This window comes from Grampus griseus (assembly GCF_964374135.1).
Source record: "Grampus griseus genome assembly, chromosome: 11".
Classification (NCBI taxonomy): Eukaryota; Metazoa; Chordata; class Mammalia; order Artiodactyla; family Delphinidae; genus Grampus; species Grampus griseus.
The window spans coordinates 36,450,068-36,462,875 of record NC_139005.1 but is presented as its reverse complement, the minus strand read 5'-3'; the positions used below and the strand labels follow the sequence as shown (position 1 = coordinate 36,462,875).

Genomic DNA, 12,808 nt, shown 5'->3' with positions numbered 1-12,808 from the left:
GGAATGAGTTAATATCTGGATTTTATGTTGTCCAGGATAAAAAAAAAAAAAGGTTGTGTTTTGTAATGAGATTTTCCTTTATATTCTTCTTCATAATTTCCCCTTTCTGTACCCAAGGCCATGGCAGATCCAAACAGAGCCTTTCTGAGCCTTATTAGAGACATGTCCTCTCTGGGAGTCATTGCCCCATGTCAGGTGACATGCCCCATGTGTAGAATGCAGAGGCATCTTTATGCAATTAGTGGGAAGCACCTCTCCCTACTAGTGGATGCATCCCGACACTGGCACACCTGGTCTCCAGGCTTGGTGTCCTGTACAGGCCTCAATCCCAACAACTGTCTGCAGCAGCCCTGGCTGAAACCCCACCCCCAATTTTTCCCAGAAAAAACATGTTTTAAAGTAAGTGCAAGTTACGAAAAATACAATTTTAGATATAATCCACATAAAAATGCACATCTGTTATCTGATACATAATTGGTAAATAGATACACATCTGCTCTCTTTCTTAAAAACATTGTGACAATTGCATACAGAGTAGATCACAGTATTGTTTTTAAAAATGAATTTATTAAATTGCTCATAATTATAAAAGATTAAAGTGCACAGAAATTTGCAAAATATTACAAACTTTACATCTTATGCCACAGTGTATGAAAAGCATCATGAATATTTCAGTTTTACTTAAGTTGTTCATACATTTTAACTTTTCAAACATCTTAACATATAATATGGACACAAGAAAATGGTACAAGAAGTGTTTCAACAACAGAGCGTATTCTGACCCCCTATTGTGAATTAATGTTTTCTGAAATTCAAGATGCACATGCAATTATAAGGGAAGGCTTTTGGTGATAAACAGTTTGCAAAATGGTCTTGTTTAGTTTTCAAACAAAAATGAAAGCTTTCCCTTCCTATTGACATAACTAAAGTATCTGAGGGATATTTAAAGAAAAATCTCCTGAGTATTTTGGTCTAATGCTTTGATTTGTTAAAATTCACAGGCATCACAAAAGGATACAAAGTAAAATTTCTCTAGTGGTTAACACCAGGCAGGTCTAGGCCCAGATTTCCCCTTCACAGGTCCACTGCCACACCCATACATTTTTCCAAGGTGCTGCCTCTGCTCACATCTACAGAAGTAGCCCACGAGTGCCTGCAGACACAGCCCCACATTTTCTTCACTACCCACTAGTCAGCACTAGACTTACATGAACACTGTCAGTGTAACAGGTTAACCTGGGTCCCCACTACAACCTGGCCGTTTGGGGAATATTGGCAGTGTCATACATCACATTCGCTGCCTTAAAAGGGTAGAGGTTTTTTTCCCTCCTGTCCACAGAAGCAAATTTTAAACTGTGAAGACGATTTATGAAAGATGGTTTATGAAAACATAAATGAATTCTTTTCAAGTTCTATTTTATATACAAGGAGATAAGGCAAAAACATTTCCTTTTCTGTGACTCCATAAGCAGTGAGTAATTGCCATATCCAACACTAGGAGATACTCCTACACTTCAGAGAAGAGAAGAGGTAATTGAGAGGAATCGGCACCACTTCCAGGAGCAGTGTCCCGGGTGAGCAGGGAAAGGGATGAGAACACTTCCCCACTCGGAAGAAATTCATTTCTTTCTCCCAGTGTGGCCCGATCTCACATGGCCTGTTGTGAGCACTCTCTGATCACACCATTAACATTATCAAGAAAGCTAGTGAAATGGTCCGGATCCACTGGGACAATTCAAAAGTCCAGAATACTGTTTTGATGAATCCTACAGAAATACTGTTTTGTTTTTAACATTCATGGCAGGCATTTAGAATTGTGACCTGGAGTGAAGCTACTCTATTAAATCTGCTCACTGAATAGTGTTTCCTTTTCCTTTGCTGCTGGGACTCTGAGTGTCTTGGCTCCTGTGGCACCTGGGCATTTAGCAGCATCCCAGTGGGTGGCGGCCCATCTAGCAAGAATCCCGTGCCAGACACCTTCTCCTGCACCCAGCCCTGCCTTGTCACCAGTCACAGGTGAGAGGTACGGGCCCTGTGTCTTTTCCAGAGCTTACAAGAGGGCCTGGCACCCGAAAAGCAGTAAAGCACAGTAGAGACTGTGGAGCTGAATAAATTAAGGTCAAGATGTGCACGGTGGGGCAGAAGTTTAGCAGGAAGTTACCTCCATCTGACGGCAGTTTGTGACCAAACTAATTTGTTTTCTGACCCTTAATTGCCTGACTGGCTTGAGGAGAGGCTGGAATTCAAATCAAATCCCGTCTCTTTTTCTCTTTTGGGAATAATCTAGGTATTCTCCTGTCTCTCCCTTTCCCTCCCTAAAAAATGCTCCCCAGGTGCAAACAAGTTACTGGGCTGGGAGTAAGAAAAGGGAGGACGCGCTGAGCTACCTTCTCTGTGGCAGATGCTTTGGTAGGCTGATCACTTGGACGTGCAGAACCCCTCGCAGGCACACGGCGCGGTCACGCTGAGGGCACTTGCTGTTCTCTTGACAGGCGCAGCACTGGCCTGTCACAATGGCCGTGAGACAATCACAAGGTTGCTTGTAATACTGTACTTCCTGGGATCTCATGGATAAAGGGCAACTGGTGGGAACCTGATGCGCTCATCTTTTCCAAACCATTATGTTGATAAATGTGTAACTTTAATCACTTGATTTCATTTTTTTTCAAGAAATGACATATCTTCAGAAGAGGTAAATTAATTATCCTGATCAATACGAGTCACAATTCTGTTTCAATCTGTAACTTTCCCTGCTTTTGCCATCTTATTCCCTTGAGATTTGCAAAGCAGTCAACATTGATTAGGCACAGAACATTCTAGGAGTGCTCCTGGAAGATGAAAGGTGTCACTGTGAATTAGCACAAATATGCTCAGAACCTTGCTATCATCTTCCTTGCAATCCATTAAAAGTATTTCTCTGAGATGGAAAGAAAGGCCAAGATGAAGACTGAAACTATTGCCTCATTACCTGAGATTTCTTTTTCTGTAGGAATGTGATAACGCACCTAAATATTGTGAAGTCTTGGGTCTATCTGTCACTTAATACAGCATTCAAACTGAATTCTGCATTAGATATTTTTAATACACAACTGCTAGCATGTCTAATCTTTAATGATGGTATTTGTAAGGGAAAGATAACTCTGGAACAGATCTGGCAAAAAGTGAAGAAATGAAACAGTGCCTAAAAATAAAAAAAGATCATGTGCTTGAGAACAGAAGGAATGAAAATAATCAAATGGAGGGAAAAAATCCACTCTACTTTGGTAGGGGTTGTTTTTAAGCACACAAAGACACCTCTTCTGTGTTACTAAAATTCCAATTTATCAAAAAAAGTAACATTTTTGGTTTTCCTGGTGATTAGTTTTATGCCCTTCTTGATCTCAATTTTACATTTTCCAGTTCCTACATCGCTAGCTGAAACTGAAAAATAATCTGCATGAAAATGGTCATAGTTAAGACTCATATTTGCTGAAGTGATTTAACTTATTCTCATTAGTGATTCATAATATATTTTGATAAAGCTAAATTCTTTAAAGTGCTTCTCAGAACATAAAACTCTTAATCTGATTTTGGTCGTATATTGTTATCTACTACTGCTATCATCCTCTCAGCTATGACTCCCATATTCTTGGTCATGTCTTTGAGGTGATTCTCATGAAGAAGCTTCTGGGTTAGGTATTTTTCTCTCCTGATCTTGCTCTTCGTGCTTTTCGATACGTCTGGAATTGCATATGAAATGAAAAATTTCACAGAATAGATGATATGCTAAGGGAGAGAAGAAAAATGTCAATCACAAAGAGAAGTAGGGGAACACAGAGTTTCTTCCATTTATTTTTGCTAGTCATTATAGCAGTATATCAGGACAAGGTGGTGGGCATTCATCATGTATACCCCATCTCTCCCACCACAGCATGGCTCTGCCAAGGTGCTACATTTTGTTACTTTATACATTTCAAGAATACTATTTGACATGTAGAACAGAATACATCTAATATCTAGAACACTCACCATGACACTGACGATGCTATGATATTTTTATGTGTGTTTCTTTCCTATCTTGTTCCCAGGCCTCTTCCCCAAAGGTAAACACTGAACTATCTCTGTGAGTATATGTATATAATTTTCTTTTACTTTGAATAGTTTAACAAGGTATGTATATATCCCCAAATAGTATCTTGTTTAGTTTTGCTTGCTTTAAGCTTTATAAAAACAGTATGATACTGTCAGTATGGTATAGTCTTTTGAAAATTGCTTTTTTTCCATTCAAAATTAGTTTCTAAGACTCATCAATGTTACTGTGCATAACTGTAATCCATTTTCACTTCTATATAATATTCCATTGTGCAAACACACTGTAATTTATTTGTTCCCCTATCAAAAGGAATTGGGTTTGTGTCTAGTTTTTGGATTAGAAACAAACAATGATGTTGGGAACATTCTTGCACTTGGATTCTGGAGAATACCTGTGAGTTTCTCAAAAGCGTGCACCTAGGGGTGGAACTGCTGAGACCCTCTGTTACATGAATCTTCAATTTTACAAGAGTGTACCAACTATACCAGCTGACACTCCCACCAGCAGTGTGTGATGATTTCAGTTGCTCTACATCCTTGTCTGCACTTGTTACCATCACTTTTTTTTTTTTAAACCAACATGGTGATTATGAAATGGACTTTCACTTTGGTCTTACTTTGCATTTCCCTGATGACTAATGAGCTTGAAAACCTTTTTATTTATTCACTGTTCAAAAATCCCTAACCTAGCAAGAAGATAGAGATAACATAGTATAAACATAATTAAAAACAAATAAATTACACATAGTGTTAAAAAGTGATAAGAGCTATGGGGAAAAAAGTGACATGAGCTAAGTGAAGCAGAGTAACAGTTATCATGAGTGTTATGGTGGGAGGTAAAATTTATATAGATTTTATATAGATCAGTCTGGACATGCCTCATTGAGCAAAGATTTTAAGGAGGTGAGGAAATTAGCCATGCAGACATCAGGAAGAAAGACATTCTAGGCAAAGGGAACAGCCAACACAGTCCATCATCTGGTAGAAACCTGAAGGGTGCATTCCAGGAAGGCTGGAGTGAAGTGACCTCAGGGAGGTAACAGAGCATGGCTAGATTGTGTTTGGCCTTGTATGTCATTATAAGGACTTTGGCTTTTACTCAGAGTGAGATGTGAAGACAATAGGGAGTCCAGTTAGGAGACTGTTGTCCCAATTTGGGCAAGAAATGATGGTGGCTCTAACTTGGGTGGCAGCAGCAGAGCTGGTAAGAAGTGGTCAGATTTGTGATACATTTTCAAAGGAAAACTCAACAGGACTGGATGTGGAATAAGTGGGGCAGAGAAAACAAGGGGGACTCCAAGAATTCTGGCCCAAGCAACTGTTGAGATGGAACTGCCATAATTGAGAGGGGGGTAAAACTGTGGACAGAACAGATTTAGTGCATGGTAGGGAGAAGAACATTGCAAGTGGACTTCAGAAAATACGGGAATTTAGGGCAGTAGATTTGAGGTATCTGTTAGATATCCAAGCAGAAAGGTCAAGTATGCAGTTGGATTGATGGGCTGAGTTCAGAAGAGGTTTTCTGGGGATATCCATTAGTGAATCACTGGCATACAGATAGCACTTAAAGTGTCCGGACTGCATGAGATCACCAACGCTGTGGGTAGAGAGAAAACACAACCAAGGAATGAGCCATGGATCATTAAGAAGAGAAGGAAGGGACGGGCAATGAAGTTAAGAAAGGACTGCATAGAGAGGTAGGAAGAAAGGCAAAATATGTGTTTCCCTGGGAGCCAAGTGAGGAAGAATTTCAAGGAAGAGGAGTGATCAGCTGTGTCAAATGTTTCTTGTAAGTCAGGTAGTGTGACAGTGGAGAATATTTTGAGCTGAGAGAGATATTGGTGAGTTCAGGTGATAGAATTACATAGTAAAGAGGCAAAAGTTGATGTAGGAAAGAGGTTTGTTTTTTTTTCCCATCCATTTCTGAGGTAGGTAATATTTACAGATATGAAGATTTTCTATGTTACACCACCCTTGCTGTTCTGGGATAAAGCGAATGTGGTATGATGTCATCTTTTGAAAATAGATTGCTAGATTCAGTCTGCACATCTTAAAAAGACCTTTGCCTCTATGCATTGAGTAAGACTGACATAATTTCCCCTTCCCTTTCTAATCTTGTCTGATTTTAGGAACTAAAAGGGGTTGGAGAGTATTTTCTTATCTCTGGAGGAGTGTGTATAATATTGACATGATCTGTTCTAGAAAGTTTGGTATCACTCTCCTAGAAAGCCATATGGCTTGGTGTTTTCAATGGGGACAGATTTTTCAATTACTCAAAGTTTTGCTATAATTTGAGGTTTATAGTTACCTTCTTTAGCATTTTAAAGATATTAGACTCTTCTCTTCTGGCTTTCAGATTGATGTTAAAAAGTCTACTCTCAAGACAGACACAGACTGGCTGAATAATACAAAAACAGGACCCATATATATGCTGTCTACAAGAGACCTACTTCAGACCTAGGGACACATACAGACTGAAAGTGAGGAGATGGGAAAAGATATTCCACGCAAATGGAAATCAAAAGAAAGCTGGAGTAGCAATACTCATATCAGATAAAACAGACTTTAAATAAAGAATGTTACAAGAGACAAGGAAGGATACTACATAATGATCAAGGGATCAAATCAAGAAGAAAATATAACAATTGTAAATATATATGCACCCAACAGAGGAGCACCTCAATACATAAGGCAAATGCTAACAGCTATAAAAGAGGAAATCGACAGTAACACAATAATGGTGGGGGACGTTAACACCTTAATGGCACCAATGGACAGATCATCCAGACAGAAAATTAATAAGGAAACACAAGCTTTAAATGACACAACAGACCAGATAGATTTAATTGATATTTATAGGACATTCCACCTGAAAACAGCAGGTTACACTTTCTTCTCAAATGCACACGGAACATTCTCCAGGATAGATCACATCTTGGGTCACAAATCAAGCCTCGGTAAATTTAAGAAAATTGAAATCATACCAAGCATTTTTTCCAACCACAATTCTATGAGATTAGATATAAATTACAGGGAAAAAAACGTAAAAAACACGAACACTTGGAGGCTAAACAATACACTACTAAATAACCAAAAGATCACTGAAGAAATCAAAGAGGAAATCAAGAAATACCTAGAGACAAATGACAACGAAAACACGACAATCCAAAATGTATGGGATGCAGCAAAATCAGTTCTAAGAGGGAAATTTATAGCAATAAATGCTACCTCAAGAAACAAGAAAAATCTCAAATAAACAAACTAAACTTACACCTAAAGGAACTAGAGAAAGAAAAACAAAACCCAAAGTTAGTAGAAGGAAAGAAATCATAAAGATCAGAGCAGAAATAAATGAAATAGAAACAAAAAACCAACGGCAAATTTCAATAAAACTAAAAGCTGGTTCTTTGAGAAGATAAACAAAAGTGATAAACCTTTAGCCAGACTCATCAAGAGGGAGAGTACTCAAATCAATAAAATTAGAAATGAAAAAGGAGAAGTTACAATGGACACCAGAGAAGTACACAGCATCACAAGAGACTACTACAAGCAACTCTGTGCCAATCAAATGGAAAACCTGGAAGAAATGGACAAATTCTTAGAAAGGTATAATCTTTTAAGACTGAACCAGAAAGAAATAGAAAATATGAACAGACCAATCACAAGTAATGAAACTGAAACTGTGATTAAAAATCTTCCAACAGAAGTCCAAGACCAGATGGCTTCACAGGTGAATTCTATCAAACATTTAGAGAAGATCTAACAACCATCCTTCTCAAAAAATTTCAGAGGAAGAAACACGCGCAAACTCATTCTATGAGACCACCATCACCCTGATACCAAAACCAGACAAAGATACTACAAAAAAAGAAAATTACCGACCAATATCACTGATGAATATAGATGCAAAAATTCTCAACAAAACACTAGCAAACAGAATCCAACAACACATTAAAAGGATCATACACAATGATCAAGTGGGATTTATCCCAGGGATGCAAGGATTCTTCAATATAGGCAAATCAATCAATGTGATACACCATATTAACAAATCAAAGAATAAAAACCATATGATCATCTCTATAGATGCAGAAAAAGCTTTTGACAAAATTCAACACTGATTTATGATAAAAACTCTCCAGAAAGTGGGCATAGAGGGAACTTACCTCAAGATAATAAAGGCCATATATGACAAACCCACAGCAAACATCATTCTCAATGGTGAAAACCTGAAAGCACATCCTCTAAGATCAAGAACAAGACAGAGATGTCCACTCTTGCCACCATTATTCAACACAGTTTTGGAAGTCCTAGCCATGGTAATCAGAGAAGAAAAATAAAAGGAATACAACTTGGAAAAGAAGTAAAACTGTCACTGTTTGCAGATGACATGATACTATACAAAGAAAACCCTAAAGATGCCACCAGAAAACTACTAGAACTAATCAATGAATTTGGTAAGGTGGCAGGATACAAAATTAATGCACAGAAATCTCTTGCATTCCTATACACTAACAATGAAAGATCAGGAAGAGAAATTAAGGAAACAATCCCATAACCACTGAAACAAAAGAATAAAATACCTAGGAATAAACCTACCTAAGGAGGTAAAAGACCTGCACTCAGGAAATTATAAGACCCTGATGAAAGAAATCAAAGATGACACAGATGGAGAGATATACCATGTTCTTGGACTGGAAGAATCAATATTGTGAAAATGACTGTACTACCCAAAGCAATCTACAGATTCAATGCAATCCCTATCAAATTACCAATGGCAATTTTTCAGAACTAGAACAAAAAATCTTAAAATTTGTAGAGAGGCACAAAATACCCCAGAGAGCATAACAATCTTGAGAAAGAAAACGGAGCTGGAGGAATCAGGCTCCCTGACTTCAGACTATACTACAAAGCTACAGTAATCAAGACAATATGGTACTGGCAGAAAAACAGCAACACAGATCAATGGAACAGGATAGAAAGCCCAGAGATAAATGTACAAACCTATGGTCAACTAATCTATGATAAAGGAGGCAAGGATATACAATGGAGAAAAGGCAGTTTTGGTGCTGGGAAAACTGGACATCTACATGAAAAAGAATGAAATTAGAACACTCCCTAACACCCTACATAAAAATAAAGTCAAAATGGATTAAAGACCTAAATGTAAGACCGGACACCATAAAACTCTTAGAGGAAAACATAGGAAGAACACTCTTTGACATAAATCACAGCAAGATCTTTTATGACCCACCTCCTAGAGTAATGGAAATAAAAACAAAAATAAACACATGGGACCTAATGAAACTTAAAAGGTTTTGCACAGCAAAGGAAACTACAAACAAGACGAAAAGACAACCCTCAGAATGGGAGAAAATATTTGCAAATGAATCAATGGACAAAGGATTAATGTCCAAAATATATAAACAACACATGCAGCTCAATATCAAAAACAAACAACCTAATCAAAAATTGGGCGGAAGACCTAAACAGAAATTTCTCCAGAGAAGACATGCAGATGGCCAACAGGCACATGAAAAGCTGCTCAACATCAGTAATTATTAGAGAAATGCAAATCAAAACTACAGTGAGGTATCACCTCACACTGGTTAGAATGGGCATCATCAGAAAATCTACAAACAACAAATGCTGGAGAGGGTGTGGAGAAAAGGGAACCGTCTTGCACTGTTGGTGGCAAAGTTAACTGATAGAGCCACATGGAGAACAGTGTGGAGGTTCCTTAAAAAACTAAAAATAGAACTACCATATGACCCAGCAATTCCACTACTGGGCATATACCCAGAGAAAGCCATAATTCAAAAAGACACATGCACCCCAATATTCATTGCAGCACTATTTACAATAGCCAGGTCATGGAAGCAACCTAAATGTCCATTGACAGATGAATGGATAAAGAAGATGTGGTACATGTATACAATGGAATATTACTTAGCCATAAAAAGGAATGAAATTGGGCCAGTTGCAGAGACATGGATGGACCTAGAGACTGTCATAGAGAGTGAAGTCAGAAAGACTAAAACAAATATCGTATATTAACGCATATATGTGGAATCTAGAAAAATGGTGCAGATGAATGAGTTTGCAAGGCAGAAATAGAGACACAGATGTAGAGAACAAACATATGGACACCAAGGGGGTAAGCGGGGTGGGGGGGTGTGATGAACTGGGAGATTGGGATTTACATATGTACAGTAATATGTATGAAATAGATAACTAATAAGAACCTGCTGTATAGCACAGGGAACTGTACTTCACTTTGCTGTACAGGAGAAACTAACACAAGATTGTGAAACAACTATACAACAATTAAAAACAAACGTCTAGGGCTTCCCTGGTGGCGCAGTGGTTGAGAGTCCGCCTGCTGATGCAGGGGACACGGGTTCATGCCCTGGTCCAGGAAGATCCCACATGCCGCGAAGCAGCTGTGCCCATGAGCCATGGCCGCTGAGCCTGCGCGTCCAGAGTGCTCCGCAACGGAAGAGGCCACAACAGTGAGAGGCCTCCGTACCACAAAAAAAAAAAAAAAAAAAAAAAAAAAAAACCCCACAAACATCTACTCTCATTCTAATCTTAATTTTCTTTGTCAGTCATCTGTCTTCTTTCTCAGGTTACTTTTAAGATCTTATATTCAGTGTGCTGCATTTTCCTTACAGTGCATGTAAATATTGACTTCTTTTAGTTTCTTATTTGTTCATTTTGGCTCTGTCATTTATTTGTTTAAATATTCTCATATATGGTTAAGTTATATCCCTTATCTGATAATTCAAACTCTTAAAAGTTATTGATGGTCCAAATCAGGTTTTTATTTTTAAACTTTTTTTGGCTAAATCTCATTCTTGGTTTTTCGTTCTTTTTTTAAAATTTCCCCTTTGCCATTGTTGATCTTTGATAGTTAGCTCATATTTGCTTATCTCAATCTGGGAAAAAACTGGGGTCTAAATTAAGGATACTTTTATTCAGAGAAGATATGCATTTCCCTCTGCTTGGAGACATGTTTAGCCTTTTGTGGGGTCCCTGGCTGAATCCAAGAGTCTCAAGTTCAGCTCTTCTACTGCACTGCTGACCCAAAGCTTGGTCTCCTTGGGTTTTTAGGTGGAGACACTAATAACAGCACTTGTTCTCAGAGCAGTCCTGAACTTCAGAGGTGCTCACTGCTCTATTTCAGGCAATCATGGTGTTTTCCTCTTTGTATATTCTCTTTCCTTCTAGTAAGCGCAAAACTGCAAAGGAAATTATGTTTTTAACTGATTCTAAATGTTTTGTAGTGAGATGGCCCCTCACAGCATCTAGTCCACCATGATATCAAAAGTAGAAATCAAAACACTTTGGCAACTACATATTTGAATATAAACTAGTGACTCTTGCCGATATATCAGATACTGTACTTCAGAAATCCACTTATGATGGTGAACTAATGATGAACTATTTTCTTCTGTTAATTTTTGGTAACTACTTAAAAAAATACTAGAAAAATTATCAAAGCCAGGTAGCCTGTCCCACTTTTTTCTTGCTAACAGATTTTGATTCTCCTCAGAGCAAACCAAACACCTCCTGTCTCAGCCTACTTAGCTGCTATGAGGAACCATGTGCTGTAGTTCTAGCCAATGAGATGTAGGTGACAGTCTGCTCTGGGGGCTTCTGGCAAAGCATTTTCTTTCCTAACAAATAGGAAAAGATTTGGCTAGCATCACCCTTCTCCTTCCTCCTGCCTAGAACATAAATGTGTTATCTGGATTTGCAGTAGTCATATTACAACCACAGAGTGACGTGCAATCAGAGAAAACCTAGAGAATCAGATACAGTCCTTACATCAGTGAGCTGGTGTTAATTCAGGAGCACCCGGCTACTCCTAGTGAAATTTGTTATGTAAGAAAAATCAATCCCTATTTGTTTAAGCCACTATCGATGGGCTTTCTGTTTCTTGCAGTTAAATATAATACTAACTGACCACACCAATGAAGTAACTTTCAAATCTTTGGAATTAAGTAGTAGTTATTCACTTGGTGTAAGAAGTAAAGTTGGTTAGATCAATTTCAAATTTATAGCTGCCTTAGTCATTTTTCATAGCTGGTAAATTTCAGGGATGTAAAAAACTATTGTAAGAAGGTATACTGTGAAAATGCAATTAAAATAATACAAATAAAAATATTATAGCAATAAAAGTTTCTCCATGGAAAATATGATCTCTTATTTGTCTTGAATAAGCCCCTTCATAGCCTAATAGCCAGTGCCCCAAATAAAAGGCCCAGTGCCCCAAATAAAAAGGCCTTCAATTAATACTGAACTGAAAGGAATTGAATTCCCCTAGCACACAACATGCCTTTAACTTTTAAAGGAGTTAACCAACTTTATTTATTTAAAAAAATAAATTTATTTATTTATTTACTTTTGGCTGCGTTGGGCTTTCATTGCTGCGCACAGGCTTTCTCTAGTTGTGATGAGTGGGGGCCACTCTTCACTGCAGTGCGCGGGCTTCTCATTGGGGTGGCTTCTCCCGTTACAGAGCATGGGCTCTAGACACACGGGCTTCAGTAGTTGTGGCGCACGGGCTTAGTTGCTCCGTGGCATGTGGGATCTTCCCAGACCAGGGATCAAACCCGTGTCCCCTGCATTGGCAGGCGGATTCTTAACCACTGTACCACCAGGGAAGCCCAACCAACTTCATTTAATTACTGTTCTCAGGTCAAATTTTATTAATAAATGTTATAAAATAATT

At 38.2% G+C, this 12,808-nt stretch overlaps 1 protein-coding gene across 2 annotated transcripts in view; it reads right to left on the bottom strand.

Annotated features, from left to right (window-relative positions):
* Nucleotides 1–547: 547 nt before the first annotated feature.
* ANO6 (anoctamin 6) overlaps nt 548–12,808 on the bottom strand; it is a 202,198-nt gene continuing 189,937 nt past the window's right edge. For both annotated transcript variants that reach the window (XM_082666609.1, XM_082666610.1), the window contains one exon: nt 548–3,765. In XM_082666609.1, the coding sequence (XP_082522735.1) occupies nt 3,559–3,765 (207 nt within the window). In that variant the 3' untranslated portion in view covers nt 548–3,558. The remainder of the gene's footprint in view (nt 3,766–12,808) is intronic.